Raw genomic sequence first — 24,253 nt, 5'->3', positions numbered from 1 at the left:
GTAGCAGGCCAGAGAGAAGCAGACCGCAGACCGGGATTTGTGGAGTCATGTTAATGGTACAGCATTCAGGTGAAATCCACAAACTCCTGCCACGTGGTCCCAGAGCTGCCCTGAGCCCAGACCCAGGCCCGTGCCTTCCGCGCACCCCCCGCCCCCGGCTCCAGCCTTGGATTCCACACATCCTGTCTCCCTTATGCCCCCTCCTGTCCTTATCAGTAACCAGGAGGATGGATTAAAACAGTCCTCCAGCTGGGGGTTCTGTATCCGATGCCGCCCCTTCTGCCATATTTGGTAGTAATATCTTACCTCCCGGACTAAAACTGAAAAACCTGAAGAACAAGGCGGGGGTCACGTTCACCTTAGCATCCCCAGGGCCTGGCCCCATGCCCGCCTTCGGATCCGTCCACAATGAGCAATTCACTGAAGGGTTGAGTAAATATTTAAAAACTGTCCAAATCCCACCTTTCTTTGCACTTCCTGTATAGATCACTCAAGCTCGGATTAATTATTTTCTTTGTTGTGGCTGCTAAGAGGACCGTTCACATGTACACACACGCACACAGACATACAGAGTATTTGAGTAACTCTCTCTCTCTAAGGAGCAGGAAGTACGGTCGTGTTAGAAACCCAAGGATGTAAGACATTCATGGCAGCTTTCGTTATGGTAGTTTTTGTTATGGTTAATTTATTCAGTCTAGTGTATCACTTCCCTCCTCTATGTAACCGGAAACTGAGAACCATTTATTTCTCCCTTGCCAAAAATCTCATTTAACATTCCAGCTTTTTTAAATTGTCTACATTTTAATTTTTTAACTTACGCCACTTCGTGAATTTAACTATTGCTAGTTGTACTTTTCCTTGTCTCAGTAGAGTTGAGGCACGGCAGGAATAACACTGGGTGAATTTGTTTCACGTTTTCTTACCACTTGGAAGGAGAGCCACGTGTAGATAATTTTTGGTCTTTGCAGTTCTGTTCCATAAAGCGAATACAGAACTGAATTTCCAAATAATACATCAAATTTTTATTCTCAAACTGGTCAAGTGTAGGTGCATTTATTTTTTTTTTAATGGAATCAGAGGAGAAAAACATAAACTCTTGCTGATCAGAAATGTAAGTACTGTCAGCCGTTTGAGTTTTTCTGTGTTGCTTGGATGTTACCGTGTGTCAGATGATCCCCCCAAGGAAATGGGGAGGTAGTGTGATGACAGTTTGACAAAGCCTCACCCGTGTTATGTGCATAGTTTTGGGTGATGCCCCATTGTTTGGTTTTACGTGACACTGGAGCAAAAGATTTGAAAGCACAAAGGCCACTGGGTGAGAGAGGTGGAGACAGGAGAGGCGGGGATGTTCTCTATGGGAAGATGTTCAATGCTTCAGGTGAAGTTTTTGTTTTGAAATGTTTACAGCCAAATAAACTAGAATAAGCTCATGGTTAATGAGAGTTTTCCTTGAAGAATAAAAGACTACTCACTTGTTTTCCTCTCTCTAGGTATGGTATCTATTTAAATTCTGACCATACACACCCTAAAACTATTCCCATCAGACGAGGTGGGTGCCTTCACACACACACACACACACACACACACACACACACACACACACAGTAAATGCATGTTTCCAATGGAACTGGCCTTAGCATTCGATTTCATTTGAAAAGTGAGGAAAGTGATTGCGTTGTCATTGTTGACACTATTTTATATAGAAAACCTGGAGCAGTCTTATGATAACAGTGTGGTGAAGGGGAAGGACCAACATAGTCATTGATTAACTACGTATAGGGATCTTTCCCAACAGAGGCTGGGTCTAAAAGTATGCTCGTTATCACAGAATGCTTGCAAATTGCTTTTACATTTTTTTTATTGAAGTATAGTTGATTTACAATGTTCTATTAGCTTCAGATGTAGGGCATAGTGATTGATATTTTTATATATGATACTGCATTTAAAGTTATTATAAAATATTGGTTATATTCCGTATGTGGTATCTTATATCCTGTACCTTATTTATTTTATACCTAGTAGTTTATACCTCTTAATCCCCTACCCCTGTCTTGCCCTTCTCCCCAATGGAAACCATGAGTTTGTTCTCTGTATCTACAAGTCTGTTTCTGTTTTGTTATAGTCATTCATTTGTTTTCGTTTTTATATTCCACATATAGGTGAAAACATACAGTATTTGTCTGTCTCACTTCATTAGGTTTAATACCCTCTCGGTCCATCCATGTTGCTGCAAATGGCATTATTTTGTTCTGTTTGATGGCTGGGTAGTATTCCACTGTGTATATATACCATATCTTCTTTATCCATTCCTCTGTTGATGGACACTTAGGTTGCTTCCACATCTTGGCTACTGTAAATAATGTTGCTATGAACATTGGGGTGTATGTGTCTTTTTGAATTAGTGTTTTCATTCCATTTTCTTCGGATATATACCCAGGAGTAGAATTGCTGGATCATATGATAGTGCAAATGGCTTTTAAACTTTGCAATGAGATCATAGGAGAGTGGAAAGAGAGAACACTTGTCAATTGCTTTATAAGGACCATTTTCTTTGAGAGTTTTTTGTACTTTGCTGAGGAACTGGAAGCTTTCAAGGAGGAGTTTGATGGTGATTCCAAAATGTAACCTCACGACGATGAACCATAAGGTAGGAGTCGTTGCTCTACTGCCGGCTCTCTCAGACCTTCACGCTGTCTCGGGAGAAACAGCACGTTGTCGACTCAGAATGTGATGACGGTCAATAAGAAAGTACCGTCAAGATGCCCGGGCTGCTCGTGGCTGCACTGTCATCAGGCCAGCTGGTACCACCCAAACCAGCAGTGTCTGTCCTGCGGGGCCTCTGTGCTGCTCTCTTTACGGTCCCCAGGACAGTCCCCTTTCTGTTCCCCAGGCAGTGCTGTCAGACTCTCCCACGCTCTGCACACACCCCCGACCTGCGTGCCCTCCTCTTAGCCATGACCTTGACGGTGGGTCCAGGGAACACAGAGGCCGTCGGGGAAGGCTGCTTTCTGTGGCCTGCTTTTCTGCATCCTCTTCTAAGGGGACACTGTGACGTGGCTCCCCGTGGCTCCCCTCTCACCAGGAGCCTCGTCACATCAGAGTCAATCCCTCGTCTAATCTCCTCCCCTCCCACCTCCCTCTGTTTGCGCCGAATCTTCCATCTTTCTCCTCTGGTTCCTTCTCAGCTCCCAGAATTACGAAGCCCGCCCTTCCAAGGAAACCCATCTTAATCCCTATTCCTCACTTCCTTTCCCACTCAAACTTCGGAGCCGTCTGCCCTCGAGAATTTCCTTTAGGAATTTCTCGTGCCAGCTCCGGTGGCCTCGTCCTCCCTGCATCCCCGAGCTGGGGTCCTTCCTCCTGCACTTCCCCTCCCTCCTTGTCTCCTGTTCACCGCTTCCCCGTCTCCTCCCCGGTTCTCCCTTCCCCGCCTCGCCCACATTCCAAAGGTGGCTTTCAGCTCCAGCCACCTCCTCTGTTTTCTTCCCCGAGGCCACTGTCTTTATTTGGAGCTATATCATTTCTCACCGAACATCTCACAAGAGCCTGGCTGACGCTCTGACTCTAGGATTTCTCTACCCACAGCCACCCCCAACTCTGCTATCGGAATTTGGTCAAAACGAACACGATTCCTTCATTCCCGTTCCGAGAACCCCCGGAGACTCTCTCCCCTGCAGGTTGCCTCGAGTTCAGACTCCTGACCGGGGTGCACCAGGCCCTTCACGAGACTCCCCCTCTGTCCGGAGCCCACACAGCCTGCACGGGGCTCACGGGGAGGCCTTGGCCTCTAGCCACGGTCCAGATGTCTGTCACCCCTGGAATTTCTCTCCTGGGTGGTTGATGGTTCTCTGCTGAAGCTTCTCCTGTACTTTTTGGGCGTAACCCTCTATTTTGGCATCAAAACAGTATGATGATTCAGCCATTGCCATGACTACCTTCTCTACCCTGGAGTCCTAGGATGTCAGGACCTTCATCCTCTTCCCCATCATGTATCCTGTGCCCCGGGGCAGAGGAGACTCTGTCCGTGTCCTCTGGGTCATTCTGAGGACGTTCAGAGTATCTTGTAGAATCCTCTCAGTCAGGGGCAGTTTCCCCCCAGGGGCATCTGGCAGTGCCGCAGCTTGGGAGCCACTCCTGGCATCTAGTGGGTAGATGCCGCAATGCACAGGACAGCCCCTGTCCCCCAGCAGCGTTGTCCCCCAGCAACGTTAATAGTGCTGAGAATGAGGGATGGTGACCTAGTCAGAATTGAGACAGACCATTACTAGGACCCAGTGAGTTGCCCGGAATAACTCATCTTTACATTTAATCCTATAAGCATTCCCAGAACGTGGTACCATGGGTTTCACAGGACACCTGCTCTTAAGGAGCTGCCATCTAAACGGGGAGAGGCGGCGGGAAGTTATTGCTGATCCCGTACCTGGTATGTACCAGGAGGCAATGTGAGGCATCGTATCAATGCATGTGTGTTCTGAGCTAACATCCTAGCAGCCATATCATGAGACAGGCGTGGGCCACACCCACTTTCAAGATAAAGAACCCAAACCCCAAAGTCACTCAGCTCAAAGGTGGTGGAGGAGAGATAGAAACAGAGAGATATACACAGTGATGCTCCTACGCATGTCCTCTTCTCATGGCGCCTCTGGTTAGGGAGATGCTCAGATACACAAATAAATACAATACCAGGCGCAGGAAGATGGGTTCTGTAAGAGACATACAAGTAGAGTTTAGAGCTTGGGGTGGGATCCAGAAAGGCCACACAGGAGAGGTGGCAATGGAGGTGCACCTTGCATGACGGGTGGGATCTGCAAATAGAGACGATGCAGAGAAGCTCCAGATGCGGGGAAGAACGTGAGCTCGTGAGCAGAAGCAGAGCTGCATGGGCCAGAGGATGAGGGCCGTGGGCAGTAATAGCAGAGCATCTGTTCTGACGTGGGCAGGTGTGCTAGGAAGGGACGCAGAGGTCGGAATTCAAAGAATTCATTTCCACCTCGTGCAAACAGAATGACTGTGGGCCTCTCTGGGCCTCAGTTTCCTACCCCGTAAAGAGAGGAGAGAGCTCCTTCTTCACGGGATTGTTGTAGGTTTTTTTTTTTTTTTTAATTTTTATTGGAGTCTAGTTGATTTACAATGTTGTGTTAGTTTCAGGTGTACAGTAAAGTGAATCAGTCATATATATATATATATATATATATATATATATATATATATATATATATATATGTATATCTCCACTCTTTTTTAGATTCTTTTTCCATATAGGCCCTTACAGAGTATTGAGTAGAGTTCCCTGTGCTATACAGTAGGTCCTTATTAGTTATCTATTTTGTATATAGTAGTGTGTATATGTCAATCCCAGTCTCCCAATTTATCCCTCCCCCCTTATCCCCTAGTAACCATAAGTTCGTTTCTGCATCTGTGACTCTGTTTCTGTTTTGTGAACAAGTTCATTTGTACCCTTTTTTTAGATTCCACACATAAGCGGGATCATAGGATATTTGTCTTCCTCTGTCTGACTTACTTCACTCAGTATGACAATCTCTAGGTCCATCCCTGTCACTGCAAATGGCTGCATTATTTTGTTCTTTTTTATGGCTGTGTAATATTCCATTGTGTACATGTACCACACCTTTTTATCCTGCTGTAGATTATTAAGTGAAATAATGTGTATGTAAGATCTCTGTAAATTCTAAAGTGCTGAACTACACCTCCCATGAGAGAAGTGGGGCAGCAGTTCGGGTCTGTGTTGGTCTATGATTGTTGCCGCTGTGAATTTGGGAAGCGGTGGATCCATTGAAGGTTTCTGGGTGGGGAAAGGCGGTGATGAGAGTGGAACTGGAGAACCATCAGTAGATGAGGCGGGAAAGGGGTGAAGCTGAAGCACAGGGGAAGGTAGGAGACTTTTGCAATAGTTGAGGGGTCACGTCACAGGGTAGTGTAGGGTGGAGGCAGGATGGAGGGAAAAGAAGATGCTAGAAACGTTGATAAGGGAAGATTGGGCCGTCCTGGCACTTGTGTGACAAAAAGCGATGGTGGCAACCTGGAGTCAAACACAGGTGTCGGGGGGGAGCGGGGCTTTAAGTTGGACAGAAGGTAGTGATGACTTCAGTGTCTGACGGGCATCCGAGTCGAGGTGCAGAGGCGGCGGGAATGCAGGCGTGGAGTCCCCGGCACGACCGGAAGGTAACTGGTGAGGCTCCAGCAGGGAGGAGAGTCAGGCAAGGCAGGAGAGAGTCAGGAACAGCAGAGGCGACTGTGGTGAGCCTTCGGGAGCTGTCGCATCCGAAGCAGGAGGAGAAACAAGCACTCATAGAGGAAAAAGCCGGCTACTCTGGGGAGAGCGGAGTGCAGCACCGTGACCCCGCGCGGGGGCGGGGAACAGCGCGCATCATTGTGAGTAGCTGGAGGCAGGAAGGCGAGCCAGGGTCACGGGTTTGCAGATTATACAGTCATCAGGTGACATTTCCAAGGGCAGCGTGGGGGAGGGGGGTGAAAGCCACGTCCCTGGGCGTTGAGGGGAAAGAGAGGAGGCTTACGGGGATAAGAGCGAAAGTGGTGTCTTGCTGTGGTTTTTCTAGCTGAGGAAGAAAGGAGTATATGTGTTGGTTGGGGAGGAAAAGCTTCTGGAGAGAGGTTTTTGATGAAGGCAAGAATAGTGGATCGAGTCACGTCTTGCAATAAAACAAGCAAAAGTTAGGAAACTCGGGTTGACCTTGGGGGAGGGCAGGGGCAGAAGAGGCAGCAGAGAAGAGGGAAAAAAGATTTTAAAGTGCAGCCGGAGGGGGCTTCCCTGGTGGCGCAGCGGTTACGAATCCGCCTGCCAATGCAGGGGACACGGGTTCGAGCCCTGGTCCGGGAAGATCCCACGTGCTGCAGAGCAACTAAGCCCGTGCGCCACAACTACTGAGCCTATGAACCACAACTACTGAGCCCACATGCCGCAACTACTGAAGCCCACGTGCCTAGAGCCCGTGCTCCCAAGAGAAGCCACCGCAACGAGAAGCCCACCCCAGTGTTTTTAGTAGAGTTGGGTCTGAGCACTGGGGGGATAATGGTGGAGCCCCAAGGAGGATGGAGGATGACACAGCTGCTGTGGGGAGTGTGGAGGAGAGGCATCCCCAGAAGAGGGACAGACCCGTCCCCCTCCATCCTCCCCTCCCCACCCAGTCAGGTCCCCCTCCTGAAATGCGTGGGAGCTCAGCAGCTTTAATCCGTAAACTTAGGCTTAAGAGCATAACCACCCCCCAACCCGACACGTACCCACTTTAGATCGTATTTATGCTGCGGCTCAGAGTACTTCGACCCTTACACCCCTCAGACGTTTCTCGGGGCATTTCATCAGGCAGAGCCCGTGCTCCTGTGTTCAATCCCCCAGCGGCATCACAGCGTGTGTTCACAGCGTGTGTCAAAGCAGCTGGACCAGCCACACCCTCTTCGAGTAAACCTGCCCCAGCATCGCCCCTCTGTGCCCCCCACTCCTCCAGAAGTGGGGGACAGACACGGTGTCTGTTCAGGGAGTGAATTCTTCTGCACAGAAAAGGGAAGGGGGGCAGCAGGGGAAGAGGAGTGGGGAGAGGTGCGTCTCCCACTGAAACGCATGGTGTGCCAGGGAGAGACAGAGGCAGAGACAGGCACACAGAGACAAAAAGGCAGAGAGAGAAGCACACACAGGGGCAGAGAGAAATAGACACATACACAGAGACAGACAGAAAGACACTGAACTGTGATGATATGTGATATCACTTATATGTGGAATCTAAAAAAATAATACAAATGAATCTGTTTACAAAACAGAAATAGACTCACAGACATAGAAAACAAACTCATGGTTACCAAAGGGGAAAGAGCAGGGGAGGGGGTAAGGGATAATTTAGGAGTTTGGGATTAACAGACACACACTACTATATATAAAATAGATAAGCAGCAAGGACCTACTGTATAAGACAGGGAATAATATTCAATATCTTGTAATCTATAATGGAAAATAATCTGAAAAAATACACATATAACTGAATGACTTTGCTGTTCACCTGAAACTAACACAATATTGTAACTAAATTATACTTCAACTAAAAAAAATGAGGAACTGGGACCTCTTTGGTGGTCCAGTGGTTAAGAATCCATCTTGCAACACAGGGGACTCCAGTTCGATCCCTGGTCGGGGAACTAAGATCCCTCATGCCACGGGGCAACTAAGCCTGCGCGCCACAACTACTGAGGCTGCATGCCTCAACTAGAGAGCCCACGTGCCGCAACTACTGAGCCTGCACAGGCTTCAGAGCGCCACAACTAGAGAGAAGGCTGCGCGCTGCAAAGAAGTATCCCATGTGCCACAACTAAGGCCCGACGCAGCCAAAAAATAAATAGAAGAACTAAAACCTAACATCTCTCAATAGAGTAAAAAACATTAAAAAAAAAAGAGGAACCGATGACAAAAGTAGCCACCTCTTTAAAATCTCCCTCAATCTGAAAGGGATACCATTTTAAATTGAATTTAAGGAGGACTTCTTTAAACTTCAATTTATTAAAATTTAAAATCAGAAAGAAAAAAAAAAAAAGAATGGGAATGAGACGCCCAGTGGCCCGAGAGCTGGGAACAGCCTCGGTTGTGGTGTCCGGGTCCCAGGCTGGTCCCCATAAGGCCTGGCTGGGCTAGTTTCCTGGCGCTCAGCAGGACTCCCCTTCATCTTTCAGCAACGTCCCCTTTTCCTTGGTCCAGGGTGAGTGGGTTCTCTTCCTTTCAGCCAAAGGGGCCTTCACGGTGACTTCAACCTGCCCATCTCACGGGGCCCGGAGGGGCACACAGGACCCGCGGTGTTCTGGGGTAACCCGCCTGGCCCCTGCTTTCTGCCTTGACCCTTGTGAGAACAAGCCCCTCTTTGCGCCATCACGCTGCAGACACGCCCTTCTGTCCTTCCTAGTAGCTAGTTCCCCATTTGCCAGTGCATGAAACCCAGGCGGCAGCAACATTGTTTAGGCTGAAGAACGGTGGAGAAGAGGAAACAAATCGCAGGACATTCACTAGCATTGAAAGAAAATGATAACAGGAGGAGAGAATGTTGTCACGTAGTTGGGGGTGAGGAGATGGACGAGAAAGGGTTCGCTTTGACCTTCCGTCTCTGAGGGCAGCTCGGAGAAGAAGGAAAGAGGCAGACAGCATGTGCGGGAAGCGGGCTGCGGGAAAAGGGATGGGGTGAGGCACGATGCTCCGGGCCGGCGTGGAGAACGCCCCACCCCCTGGGAGCATGAGGCATCTGAGCCCTGCGCAGACCAGGAGGTGACAGCAGGAAGGCATTGCTGTCATGTGAAATCAGAGGACAAGGAGAGCAGACTCACAAGAGCTGAAAGTGAGAAGATTCAGCTATGTGGATGCCAGTGCATCACCATAGCTTTGGTTTAGGGACCAAGAAAGGGCATCGATGGTCTAGAACAGGACCGACGTCCATGTCCACTTAGCTTCAGATAGGACTGTTGTGAGTTTGGGCACCTGGCTCCCATGGGATCTGGAGCTGGACCAGTGTTTATGGAGAACCAGTCATCTGAGAAATGCAGTCAGTGATTTTCAGGGGCCGTCATGACCGCCTTGGTCACACATGGTCAAGGCAGCCCACCCCCTAAGTCTGTGTTGGTGGTGAGTCCATTTTGTGGGCTCACCTGTCAGAAGAGACTTGGATTAGTTGATCCTTGGAGCTCCAGAGCTCTGTTATTCTAGAACACTGCTTTTTATTTTATTTTATTTTATTTTGCAGTTTGCAGGATCTTAGTGCCCTGACCAAGGATTGAACACGGGCCCTCGGCAGTGAAAGCACAGAGTCCAAACCACTGGACCTTCAGAGAATTCCCCTAGAACACTTCTTGATAGGCTTATTCCTCCCTTAAAAGTTTCTTTTTTAAAAAAATATTTATTTATTTATTAATATTTTCGGTTGCACCGGGTCTTAGTTGCAGCAGGCAGGCTCCTTAGTTGTGGCTCGAGGGCTCCTTAGTTGCAGCACACGGGCTCCCCAGTTGCGACATTCAGACTCCTAATTGTGGCATGCATGTGGGATCTAGTTCCCTGGCCAGGGATCGAACCCGGGCCCCCTGCATTGGGAACGCGGAGTCTTAACCACTGTGCCACTAGGTAAGTCCCCTTTAAAAATGTCTGATCCAGGGTGAAGAGGAACCTTGGTGTAGACATAAAGACCATGAACTCTGGGCAGGGCTGTTGTGTCAGGACATCCATGGGTGGGGAAGAGGAAGCCCCCAGCCGACCACAGGGAAACATGGCCTCCCTCAAGGCTGGGGTGGGATATATGATGACCAGAACATCAGGGCAGACCACCACGTTTGAGGAACCACTTTATTTATTTTTTTAATTAATTAATTTGATTTTGGTTGCGTTGGGTCTTTGTTGCTGCACCCAGGCTTTCTCTAGTTGTGGCGAGCGGGGGCTACTCTTCGTTGCGGTGCCTGGGCTTCTCACTGCGGTGGCTCCCCTTGTTGCGGAACGCGGGCTCTAGGCACACGGGCTTCAGTAGTTGTGGCACACGGGCTCAGCAGTTGTGGCTTGCAGGCTCAGTAGTTGTGGTGCACGGGCTTAGTTGCTCCGTGGCATGTGGGATCTACCCAGAGCAGGGCTCGAACCCGTGTCCCCTGCATTGGCAGGCAGATTCTTAACCACTGCACCACCAGGGAAGTCCAAGGAACCACTTTATTTAACCCAGAGAGATGTGTACTTCCATCGGGAAATGCTCCAACTCCCATCTCTATTCATTTTTGTCTTCACGATGTTTTTGCTGGTTGTGTGTGCAAACTGATATAGCACGTCTGCGTCTTGTGACCTTCGCTACAGCAATAGATAAAAACGGGTTCAGGTTTTACAGTCAAAATAAGACCTGGAGCAAAGTCAAACTGCGGATGGTGTCACAAGGTAACTGCATAACAGGGTCACTGGCTCAAGCCATCCTGCACACAGTTGAGTTTGCTGAAAAGAGCAGTTCTCACATCCTTTCAAGAAGCTCATCATAGAATCTGTAACATGATCCGTCGCGAGTCAGATGCACCCACCGGAGTGGATGGAATGCCAAAAGGCAGCGTCCGCCGAAGGGAAAGGACTCATTACTATGGGTTCTTATTTGCAGTGTCTTGTCCAGCTGCTGGTCTGTTGCCCTGCTCTGCTTCAGCTTGGACCAGATTTTACCAGGAAGACTAAGGATGTGTCTGTAACGGTGTCAAAGGGTCTCTCCTGCCTTGTTTGTATCAAGAGATTAATTGTCACCTACTCATTTCACTTACGTGGACTTTTTCCCAAAACGCTACCCCTACCCATAGGCGAAGGCTGGGCAGTGAAAAGACTGCTCACAAACAGAGCTTTTTGTGAAAAACCTAAATAACGTTCTGTGTGAAAGCAAACGTGACAATGGGCTGTTATTTCTCTCCCCATAATAACGTGCTGTCACATCTCTGTGCCCGCGAGAATGGGCGATGTGAGGGGATGTCGAGAGGAGTGGAGACGGGGAAGCCACGCTGAAACCTTAGAGGAGCTTTTCCGGGGTTTGCGTTTTCTGGAAACAGAAACCGCCCCTCCGAGAGGTAACTCCAGGGTTCATTTCCGCAGGTGCCCGGCCGCAGCCTCGCGTGCATTTCCAGAGGAGAGCTCTGCGGCTGCCGGAGAACACCAGCTACAGTGACCTGACAGCCTTTCTCACGGCCGCCGGCTCCCCCTCGGAGGTGGACGGCTTTCCTTATTTGCGGGGACTAGATGGAAACGGAACAGGTAACTCGAGGCTCGTTTCTTTCCAGCCGGGCAGTCTGCGTTTGCATCTTTATATGCGTTTGTGTCTTTATAAGTGGGAGAACCCAGCCCGAGGTGCAGAAGGGCAGATCTGTCGTCTACAAGTTCAAGGGCACTGAAAGTGTCATTTGAGGACTTCAGCCTGCGCCACTTTCATGAGCTTGTCTCCCTGAGCCTCTCTCTTGGTACCAGTTGCCTGAGCTCTCCGTTGGCCAATGAAGTATATTTAATTCCCAGAAGTTCTTTTAATTGAATTTTTTTAAGTGTCCGATCAGAGTTAGAGGTTTTCTGTCCCCCTGTTCTCAGCCTCGCCCCACTTGCCCCCGGAACGTGTATTCGGTGAAGCAGCCTGCCCAGCTGTGCGGAGATGCACTGTCCCCGCCGCCCCCCCCCCACCCTGGGCACGTGTCACAAGTGGGAGGGGCGGGGGTGGGCCTGGGCCTGATTCCCAGACGAACACACCATGCCCCCTCCCACCAGTACAGGGAGCACTTGGCGGGCAGGGAGCCTCTGGGCTCCACCGGCTGAGTCCATCCAGCCTTTTCTCACAACCTCCGTTTCTCTGAGTTTGCCCTCTCTTTGCCTTCTCCTCTGCGAAGAGTGGTGAGCCTTCATACTTGACTTTGAAACATCTCCCGGAAGGCCTCTAAGTCCGCTTGGTCATTCTCACCCTAGGCTGGCAGGACACACACTGCTCAAAGATCACAGAAACTAAAAGCCACCAGCCAGAAAATAGGTAATCGTTCCTTACCAGTGAAAGACCACCCTTACCTCCGTTCCCGGCCGACAGAGCTCGGTGCTGACGTGGTCCCCGGCCCTCCTTTTGGTGAATGGATGGTGGCCGGGTCTCACGCCCTGAATCGTTTTCCTGTCTCCCCCTCTTCTTTTCCCCAACACTTTACACGAGTCACAACATAAACTTGAAAACCAAAGGCTGTTCTGGGTTAAATCCCGCTAGGTGAGTACGTTACTGCATTTCCCAGGGACGCTTTGATTGAATTTCACTTAATTGTCTAGTGCTTTACAGAAACGGATCATTCTGCAAAAGCTTTTTATACCTGCCACATCTGATCCGCTTTATAGAATGTTAATAAACGTCTGGTTACAGATCAAGCTCACGTGGTGATTAGTTACCTGCTTTTCTTCCCTCTGCGATACCCGTTTGGAGAAACGTTTCTTCTTCCTTGAATTTTTGCATGATAATGATGCAATGAATATGTCAGTCACTGACCACCAGAAAAGTTGCATGGTGGTCATCTTAAGTGAATATTATTGGGAAGAAAAAAGTTGACTTTTCATTTAAATGGACAGGCCTGGGAGCAAAGTAGTGTTTCGGGGAACAGGATAATCCGAGGCCATCATGAAACCTCCATTCAGCCTCCATCATAAAGCCCCGAGTTGGAAGAACAGCCTCGTTCCTTGGAGCTCATTCAGTTTTTTTCTGTGCCCCAATTCCAAGAGCTCTTGAATAAATTATGAAATCCGAGACGACAGTAAGATAGAGAAGACCTAGGACTATTGATTTTAGAGGAGTTTGTTTTATTTTAAAATCACTCTCTTATTTCAGATGGAAGAGAGAAGGTCTTTGGAAGGTTACATTCAATTTGTTTTCCACTGAAATAACTGGCCAGTTGACCTAGGAAGCATCAGACTTCCTGCCAAGGAAGGGCAGCGTGGTGTCTGCCTAGCACCCCAGCAGCCCATCAACTAGGGATTCTCTTCTGCCCCACGTTGGCCTCCCGTTTCATAAACCGCATCTAACAGATTTCAACTTAGTGTGAGAGCCTGGACCACACAAACCCGTGTGAGGTGACAGGTTATCACCAGAATTCAGCAAAATAAACAGAGGCCACAAATGCAGTTGGAAAGAGGCTGGTTTCCCCGCCGTGTCCTAAGGGGGGTTGTTTATTTCCCCCCTTTGGAGGGATCCAGAGTTGTAGACAGAGAAACGCAGCCATGTGGAGGTTTCAGTCCCTTCCTCACTTGCTCGTTCCCGTGCACCCTCATACGCTCTCCCCTGTGGTTGCCAAGAAAGCGCAGACCTGTTCCGTGATGCTTCCGAGGGGTTTTCAAGAAATTACTTCTGCTCGGAGATCCAAGAAAGCAGAGGAGTCAGTAGTATGACTGATGTCCAAAGCCAAACAGAACCGGAGATGCTATCCGAGCAAAACCCCTCTTGTTCTAAGTGATGAATTGGGGGCCTCCTAGCTTGGTCCATTGTTGCTGCTTTTGCCTGACAGACACCTGTCTTTCTTCGGACATGATGGGAGTCAGGTAACATCAAGACGAACAGGAAGGAGAGACTCCTTATATGGAGAACTCAGTGTTGTGTTGCCGTCTAATAACGAGGGCTGGAAGGAAAACAGTGTAGCCCTTCAAAGTATGTCCAGAATAAAGAAAGTGGGAGGGTAGACTGTCATCTGGAAGGCATGGAGTGGAAGCAGTGAGAGAGGCAAGAGGCCTCAGGAGAGCAGGTATAATTGCCTGTGATGTCTTCTAACAGAGAACATTTTAAAGAACATAAAGCACATGCACCTAGGGCATGTTGCTTTAAAGGAATATGCCCCTCTCTGCAGTGCCGTTCTTACTTCTGAATGTTTATAGTCGAGTTTGTTCCTTTCTGTAGCCTCGCAGGAAAGCATCTAGTCCAACCTCCTTAGTTTTGCAGATGAGAAAAATGGACCCCGGAGCAGGGAAGTAACTCGCCAGAGGCCACATAAGTAGTCGGTGGCGGACCTGATACTGGGACCCTGGCTTCCTGGGCCAGGGATGTGCAAGATTATAGGAAGGAAGTCTCGAAAGGGGATGAGTGGGGACCACGGGGATGCCATCTCTGGGAATCAAGAGGCAGTGTTAAGTGGGACGAAAGGGTGATGGGTCTGGAGCACCTTTCTGCTCTACCCGCAGCTTCCCCGGGCAGACTTCCTACCTCGGGTTTGATGAAAGAAGCAGTGCTTCCTGATTGAAAACATTATCTTTAAATTGTTTATGTAAGGTCTAGTAAATTACTTAATCTCTCTTTGTTTTAAGTCCTGTCTCATCTAGAGAGTCTACCAGAGCCTAGAGAGGTACATTGGAGACCTGGCTTTGCTTCTGTGTTGCCTTTGGGCAATGGACCCATTTAGGTCCTCCATCCACAAGGTAGTTGGACCAGAAAGATGGTAAATTCTGTGCTTTGGTTTTTCTTCACCCTCAAGTGAAATGGCCACAGGATAAAAAGATTTCAGAACTTGAATCTATGCTTCCAACGTGGACCTTTGGATGAAATCCTCATTTCCATGCCTTTCCCTTCACTGGAAAACAGAGATGGGCATGAATCATAAAAGATGGTGCTAACATTAGCCGTATAGAGATTGCTCTACAAAGGGTTTAGCTCCCACTGGTTGTTCAGACTCTAAAATCCACCAGATTTGTTTTAAATGTTTAAATTTAGTCCTCATTGGAGGTTTGCATTAGCTTGGGTAGTTAGTTGATAGGTAGGTGAGTATATAAGTAGCTTACTAAGAAATCCTATAAATGGTATTCTAACGTAGCTTACATTTTTCTATCAGTGTGTTTTCATCGTGTTCAAGGGAAGATTTTAAATTATGACCGAATACATTTTGTATGATATATTATATTTCACTGGAGAAAAATTCTTCTCAAATGGACCGCTTAACTGTATAAATATAATATTGCTCTCATAAGCATTCCCCAGTTTATCTGTAGACAGTCATTAAAGCATTGCTTGGATAAAAGGCCTCTAATGCAAAATAATTGGTATATTAAATTCCTTTTAAACAGATCAAAATAACAGTGGCAACCAAAATAACTCATAAATATTTCAGATCCAAGTTTTCAATCGTGTACTTTTCGTAGCAGTAAGTTAATATTTTGAAGGACTCCTTGAAGAAATTCACTCCTTTTTTTTTTCCAGCAGTCTCTGATTTAAATCATTTGGTTCCATTATGGTGACCTGCCGAGTAATTAACATGTGTGCAGTGCTTGCTTTGTGTAGATGTTGATTTCAGGGATTTCCACACACACCTCTTCTTCCATTATAGACAATCCCTTCTCTTTTGAGGCCCTTGTTTTTGGGGGGAGGGGCGCAGCCTGCGGGATCTTAGTTCCCCGGCCAGGGATCGAACCCGCTGCTCCTGCATTGGGAGTTCAGAGTCTTAACCACTGGACCACCAGGGAAGTCCCTTGAGGCCCTTTTTGAAAGCACAGCACAGTGGTTAGAATGTGCAAACCCAAGCTTGGATCAGGTTTGCAGATTCAAACTGGCCTATATCCGAAGACCAGCTCTTATGACTACCCTCTCTGAGCCTCAGTTTGTTTATGTGTGAGATGGGAATTTGACCTACCTTAGAATGTCGTGGTGAGGATTATGTGTGTAAGATGCTGAACAGAGTCCCTGGCTTATAGGAGGCCCAGTCCTCAGTAGATGGTAGCTATGATATTTCTCTGTGAACAGTTTCTGCAGCCCCATGTAAGTCCTGTGTGTGCACGTGATGGAGAATGTCTCTTGCTTCCAGGAAACGGCACCAGGTACGACCTGACCCCCATCACAGCCGTCAGCGTGCACTTGCTCAGCAACGATGGAACGCCGGTGCTGGTGGATGGCCCCATTTATGTCACCGTGCCCCTGGCCACGCAGAGCAGTCTGAGGCACAATGCCTATGTCACAGCGTGGCGGTTTGACCAGAAGCTAGGTAAGCAGGCTCCTGTGCGAGCGATCGGCTACAGATAACTCCGTTACTGTCTGATTTCCCTTTTAAGAAGCCTGTGCAAGTTCCTTTTCCTTGAAATTATTGAATGCTGCTGTTTATGGTGCCTTGCATGGCTTCTAGTGGGTAAGTCTTACACGCTCTTTGGACTTGGGGTTTTTTTCACATTTAAGCTAATTTGCTTGAAAAGAATCTTTAAAGGTTATTAGAACTAAATTGGCTCTCCTAACCTTTATCCTTTTAGTCTTTAGATGGTCACATGATCTCTCTTGGTCCTGTGTTTGAAAAAAGAAAAACACATTGCCAATATTGTACAAAAAAAAAGAAAAGAAAAATTACCCATGATCCCACATGTAGAGAAACCGCTAACAGTATTTTGGATTACAGGCAGACCTCGTTCTGTTGCACTTTGTTTTATTGCATTCGCAGATACTGCGTTTTATACAAATTGAACATTTGTGGCAACCCTGTGTTGTCAGATGATGGTGAGCATTTTTTAGCAGTAAAGTATTTTTTAGTTAAAATATGTACATTGGTTTCTTAGGCATAATGCTATTGCATACTTAATTGACTACAGTATAGTGTAACATAATTTTTAATGCACCGGGAAACGAAAAATTCACGTGACTTGCTTTATTGCGATGTTTGATATATTGCACCAGGTCTGGAACCGAACCCACAGCATCTCCAAAGTGAGCCTGTATTTCCTTCCAGCCATTGCACTATGGGTGTATGTATTAGTTATCTTTTGCTGCGTAACAGATGGCCCTAAAACTCGTAGCTTTAAACAACAGTGAACATCTGTTGTCTCACAGTTTTGGAGAGTTAGGAACCCGGGCACAGCCTAGCTGGGTGGCTCTGGGTCAGGGTCTCTAGATAAAGTTGCAGTCAGACTGTCAGCCAGTTCATCTCAGGGTTCAACAGGGGCTGCACGCACGCTTTCAGGCCCCAGCTCCTCACTGGCTGATGGCCAGAGGCTTCAGTGCCTTTGCCACGTGGGCATCCCGACAGGGCCACTTGCAGCGTGACAGCTAGCTTCCAATAGAGCAAGTGACCCAAGAGAAATTTACAAATAAACAGAAAGTACAAAAGCACACATGGGCAAAATGGAAGTCACCGTCTTTTATCACTTAAGGTCAAAGTGGCCTCCGCTCCCTTCTCTCCATATGCTGGTGGTCGCAGAGCCCGATGCTGGTACAGTATGAGGTGGACCACACAGGTGTGTGAACACCAGGAGTGGGGGGGGGGTCACTGGGCCCTCTTAGGGACTGCCTTCCAAAAATACACATTTAACAGAAAGGGGATTATACGCTATGTACTGTTTTATAACTTGCCTTTGAAAACCATTTGTATGTCATGAACATCTTTCCCTAGCATTATTTTTCCATAGCAGCCGTTATTCTGCAATGTCAATATTAAGATTGCATGGTATTCCCTTATATGTTTATGTCGTAATTCAGTTGCTCAATCCCCTAAGTTAGAAAAAAAATTACTCTTCTTACCAACGTTGTGATAAATATCTTCGTAGCAAAATCTTTATACACGGCCATGATTGTTTTCTCAGGATAAAATTTTAGAAGAAGTGGAATTGCTGACTTCAAAAAGTACAAAATTCTAAAGCTTTTAATACATATTTCCAAATTTTCCTCCAGTAGGTTTTACAGTTGACATTCGTAGTAAGAATGTGGGAAGAAGTACGTGCTTGTGTTTCGGGTTTGGACAGCACATTGGTCCCTATACCCTGTTGGTTCTGAATCCCAGACTTGAAAGTCAAACTTGAAAAGACCGGTTTTCAAATAACCCCATTCAGAGTTTTAAACTGTTAGACCACGCATAAAAATTCTTGGGGGATTTTTGGTGTCAAATGTATTTTCAAAGACACCTAATTCCTTGAGTAGTCAAATTCTAGTTCTAGGAATTTATATTTGGAAATAAATGCTTGTTGGGCTTTCTGGAGTTTGGGGGGAGTTGGGGTTTGTTTTGTTTTGTTTTCCGGTTACTAACAGACCACATAATTATTTGTGTGGAATTCATTGGCTTTACCAGATGCACCGAACTTGATGTTGTTAGAAGGATCGCGCTGCTGCGTGGACATGCGGCACTGGGTCATGTGGGCACTTTGTCATTGGCGTGTGTTCTCCACGGCTTGGTGACTTCTTGAGGCACATGGTCCTGATCAGGATGTAAGGAGCCCTGGGCTCCGGGAGAAAGGGACTTGAGGGAACCCCTGGGGAAGACGGGAATTCTGAAGGGAGGAAAGGACGTGGATAACAAAGCAGGGAAAGAAAGTAGGAAGGAGAGGGGAAAGCTTGCACTTGGCCTTCTGAAACCCTGGATCTGCCACTTGGAAAACTCTAAGGCCTACCTTGGGCGAATCACCTGTCCTGTTTCCTCACTTGTACAGGACGCACATTGATCGAGGCTCTCCGTCCCTTGTACAGTCTTCCGCTCACGTTGTCCGTCCAGGTTGGGCCCCAACGTGCCAGGGCAGTGCTCTGAAGTAGAGCGTGTGGTTAAGAGCAGCAACACTGAGGCACAGTGGATTGGAATTGCAGCTCTGCTGGCCATCAGCTGTGTGGCCCTGGCCAAGTTGTTTAACCTCTCTGTGCCATAGTTTGCTCAACTGTGAGATGGGGATAATAACAGTATCAATACCTAGTGCTGTTATGAAGAGTGTGTTTATCAGTCAGAGTTCTCCAGAGAAACAGAACCAGTAGGATATGTGTGTGTGCATGTGTGTGTGTGTGTGTGTGAGAGAGAGAGAGAGAGAAGGGGAGAGAGATTTATTTTACAGTATTGGCTTATGCACTTGAAGAGGCTGGCAAGTTCAAAATCTGCAGTGGCCCAGCAGACTGGAGACCCAGAGAAGAGTTGATGTTGCAGTTTGAATCCGAAGGGCCACGTGCTGGCAGAATTTCCTCTTCCTTGGAGGAGGTCAGCCTTTGCTTGAGGCCTTCAACTGATTGGATGAGGCCCACCTACAGGAAGCGTAATCTGCTTTACTCGGTCTACTGATTTAATTGTTAATCTCATCTTTAAAATACCTTCACAGCAACCTCCAGGCGCGTTTGATCAAATATCTGGGTGCTGTGACCTAGCCAAGTTGACACATCAAATTAAGCACCCCAAGGAATAAATGAGTTAATATTTGTAAGAAGCTCAGTTCAGTGCCTGGTACATGGTACACCCAAAGAGTTTATTCAGGGAACAAAGGTCTCCCCTCCTCTGCAGAAGGGTTTCTCAAACTGTGACCTCTAAACCACTTTCCCAGATTCCCGTTAGCCCAGATCGCTTTTTTTTTTTTTTTGCGGTACGTGGGCCTCTCACTGTTGCGGCGTCTCCCGTTGCGGAGCACAGGCTCCGGACGCGCAGGCTCAGCGGCCATGGCTCACGGGCCCAGCTGCTCCGCGGCATGTGGGATCTTCCTGGACCGGGGCACGAACCCGCGTTCCCTGCATCGGCAGGCGGACTCTCAACCACTGCGCCACCAGGGAAGCCCCAGCCCAGATCTCTTGAAGGACTGTTTTCCATGTGCTGCTTCCACTTCTCGACCCACTGCAGTCCCGCTTCTACCTTCCGCTCTCCTGAAACCACAGTCATGAAGTTAAGCAGCAGCTGCCTGATGGTGGAATCAGGTGACCTCCTCATCCCCTTGGACGTGTCTGCAGCATCGGAGGGTTTCCTTTCTCTAGAGAGGAAGGCCCGCCTCCCTCGGCTCTGTGACTCAGTGTCCCTGGGGTCCTCGTCTCCTGTCATATGGGCTCTGCCCCACGCCCAGCTCCTGACTTCCTTTACATGCAGTCGCTGGGACATCCACCTGCCTCTCACACTCCCAAAGCCACCCCGTGCAACCACGTCTGCTCTCTGATCTGTGTTCCTGACTGTCCATTAGGCCTCCATCTTCGGATGTCCTGCAGGAAACTCAGATTCACGTGCTTGACACGGACCCACTGACTCGCTTCACTTCAACCCCTACCCCTGTTCATTTCTGTGTTTCCTCTCTTGGTTAAGGGTGCCATCCACCAGACCATCCAAGTAGAAACCCCCGACTTATCCCCCATTTACTCTTTTGCTTCACCTCCCTGCCCCACCGGCAGCCACGTCTGCTCCCTTGCAAGGTCATGTTGATGTCAAATCAGCGTTTCTCCAACCTACCTTCTCCTCTCCTTCTCTGGTTACCTCTGTCTGGGTGCAGACTCTTCCCTGTTTTCTGGCCAATTCCTGCAGCCGTCTGCCTGTCTTCCTCTCTCCTTCCCTCCACCAGGACTTCTGGGTTGCTGCTTGGGCTGTCTTTCAGAAGCACAGACCCCTTTCCCACATGAGAACATCTCAGAGGTACTCGTCGTGAGGCTGTCCACGCTCGTTGGCACGGCACACAGATCTCTGCAGAGCTGGTCCCTGCCTAGCTCCCCAGCTCACTCCCAGCCTCTGTTCCCTGCACACCCTCCATCACTCCCACACCAAACCGTTTGCCGTTCCCTGGATGCGCCTGGGTCTCCCTCATCACTTGTCACATTGTGTGAGCAGGACCTTTCCTCTGAAATCCCTTTCTCCATGTGCTGGACAGTAGTTTGGTTTCTCTCGAGCATGTTGTCCATTCAGCAGCGGCACTAGAAGTCTGTGAAGACATGGCCTTGCAGTGTCTCAGTTATTATCTGTGTCCTCACTGAGTCTTCCTCATCTTTGAGTCTTCATGATCACACACAGTCCCTGGCAGTTGCTAGGTGTCTAAGCAGAATGTTTGCTAAATGATTGAATCAGATGGGGAGCTTTTATGTGTTCTAAGATTCAAGGCGGTTTAAGATATTACAATGTAACACTGGTACTTAGAGGCGGTTTAAGATATTACAATGTAACACTGGTACTTAGAGAATAGACATGTGGACACAGTGGGGGAAGGGAGGGTGGGATGAACTGGGAGATGGGGATTGACATATACATACTACCGTGCGTTAAGATAGATAGCCAGTGGGAACATGTTATAAAACATAGGAAGCTCAGCTCCGTGCTCTGTAATGACCTAGATGGGTGGAATGGGGGGAGGGGGTGGGAGGGAAGTCCAAGAGGGAGGGGATATATGTGTACCTGTAGCTGATTCACTTCATTGTACAGCAGAAACTAACACAACATTGTAAAGCAATTATACTCCAATTAAAAAAAAAAGATGACTCTATACACAGAATTTACCTTTACATATCTGTGTATATATATGTTTAATGAAAGAACGGTGCTTTGAGCGCTTGTCTAGAGAGACAGCAGTTATATTGGATTTTCTCCATCCTGGAGCTTCCAACCCTGCTGCTATGATTCTACTCCTTCCTGCCTCATCATTTTTGAATGTATATACTTGAATATAGATAAATAAGGCTGGGGTATAAAAGGCTGTATTCCTAATACAGTGATGCTTTCACTAGAGAGTCGTACACAGATACGTCATAACAATGTGGCACAGGTCTAGAGAAGCAGCATCCTTGCTCTCATTGGTTTATTTTGTATACAGCTCACAAACAACAAAAGTTTATATAAAAAAATTTTTTTTGATATCTATGGCCGACTGAATAATGCCCCCCCTGAATATCTCCACATCATAATCCCTGGACCCTGTGAATATGACCTTATATGATAGAGGGACTTTGCAGACGTGATTCAGTTATGAATCTTGAGATGGGGAAATTCTCTCGGATTATCCTCGTGGGCCCACTGTAATCACAACGGTCTGTATAAGCAGGGTGCAGGAGGAATCAGAATCAGAGGAGATGGCAACGTAATGACGGAAGCAGCAATTGGAAGGATGCACTTTGAAAATGGAGGAAGGGGCCACAAGCGAAGGAACAGAGGCAGCCTTGAGAAGCTGAAAAAGGCACAGAAATGGATTCTTCATTCAGAGTCTCCAGAAAGAACCAGCCCTACTGATACCCTGACTTTAGCCCAGTGAAACTGATTTCAGACTGCTGACCTCTAGAGCAATAACGGAATAAATTTGTGTTGTTTTAAGCCCCTAAGTTTGTGGTAATTTATCACAGGTGCAAAAGGAAATTAATATACTATAGAAGTCAGTGAAAACAAAGAAATGTGCAGTGTTATAAAGACTCTGAAATATAAGTTATCCAATTTTCTACTTCCTCTCTGGAAATAATCCCCATGGCATTATTCCTTTTGTCATTGAGAATCTCCATTGTGTCGTTGATCTCTTCCCACTTAAATGGTCTTTTTTAACTTAGCATCTACAGTGAAAAATGTAACTGCCAATTCCTGGCTCTAACAGATTGTATGTGTGCAGAGAAAAGCCAACATTTGGATAGTCATTCAGAAACGATCAAATGAATTAAAATATGTTTTCTGAAAACTTTAAGATTGGATGGACATTTCAAAGAAACCATATGTTCTTTAATTCACTAAACTCAGAAGAAGCCTACATATTTCATAAGGGGTTTTCTGTTATGTGTAATCAATAATATCATTATTCAGGTAGAAATTATATTATTGCAGTTAAATGAAAAGTTCCAAGAGTGTATTATAAGATCAGAAAAAAAAATAGGAACACATCTTAAGCACATAGCACTCACTGTTTACTAATTATCTGCTATTTATGATTAAGTCAAATATGATAATCACTTCTAACCAGTTTAGCACTTTAATTATCTACTTTTGAGGTATATCAAAGTAATTGCAATTTCAAAATGTTTAACAGCCAGAAATAGCAATTCATGAATCCATTAAGAATTTTTCGTCTAATTAAGTATCGCCAAACTATGGCCTGAAAACTAAGAATGGTTTTTACATTTTTATTTATTTATTTTATATATTTTGATTGATTGATTGATTGATTGACTGATTTATGGCTGCATTGGGTCTTTGTTGCTGTGCGCGGGCTTTCTCTAGTTGCGTGAGTGGGAGCCACCCTTCGTTGCAGTGTGCGGGCTTCTCACTGTGGTGGCTTCTCTTGTTGCAGAGCACGGGCTCTAGGCATGCGGGCTTCAGTAGTTGTGGCACGCGGGCTCAGTAGTTGTGGCTTGCGGGCTCTAGAGCACAGGCTCAGTAGTTGTGGCTCACGGGCTTAGTTGCTATGCACCATGTGGGATCTTCCCGGACCAGGGATCGAACCCGTGTCCCCTGCGTTGGCAGGCAGATTCTTAACCACTGCAACACCAGGGAAGTCTGGTTTTTGCATTTTTAAATGTTTGAAGAAAGAATCAAAAGAAGAAGAGTATCTCATGACACATGAAAGTTAGATGAAAAGTAAGCATCCCTGAATCAATTTTTATTGGGTGCTGTGGACTGAATGTTTGTATTCCCCCCCCACAAAATTTGCATGTTGACATCCTAACCCCCAAAGCCATTAGTATTTGGAGGTTGGGCCTTTGGAGTTGATGAGGTGATGAGGGTGGAGGTCTCTTGAATGGGATTAGTGCCCTTATAACAGGGGCCCCAGAGAACTTTCTCCCGCCTTCCACATGTGAGGACACAGCAAGAAGGCATCATCCGTGAATCAATGATACAGGCTCTCTGTGGACACTGAATCAACCGGCACCTTGATCTTGGACTTCCCATCCTCCAGAACTGTGAGAAATGAATTTCTGTTGCTTGTAAGCCACCCAGTTTATTTTATTACAGCAAGCCAAATGGAATAAGACATGGGAACCCAACCGTGCCTGTTGGTTCATTTGTGGTCTGTGAGTGTTTTTCCTACACCAGCAGAGTTTGAATAATTGCAGCAGAGAGTGTATGTTCTCGCAAACTGAAAAATATTTGCTACCTGGACTATTAC

At 47.2% G+C, this 24,253-nt stretch overlaps 1 protein-coding gene across 1 annotated transcript in view; it reads left to right on the top strand.

The window, feature by feature from the left end:
- The window catches only part of FAM171A1 (family with sequence similarity 171 member A1), a 125,256-nt gene that overhangs the window by 79,306 nt on the left and 21,697 nt on the right, over positions 1-24,253 (top strand). The window contains exons 4-5 of the mRNA XM_060006295.1: positions 11,600-11,758; positions 16,294-16,470. Of these exons, the coding sequence (XP_059862278.1) occupies positions 11,600-11,758; positions 16,294-16,470 (336 nt within the window). The remainder of the gene's footprint in view (positions 1-11,599; positions 11,759-16,293; positions 16,471-24,253) is intronic.

The sequence above is a fragment of the Delphinus delphis genome, chromosome 2 (assembly GCF_949987515.2).
Source record: "Delphinus delphis chromosome 2, mDelDel1.2, whole genome shotgun sequence".
Lineage (NCBI taxonomy): Eukaryota > Metazoa > Chordata > Mammalia > Artiodactyla > Delphinidae > Delphinus > Delphinus delphis.
This window is presented reverse-complemented; position numbering and strand designations above follow the sequence as displayed.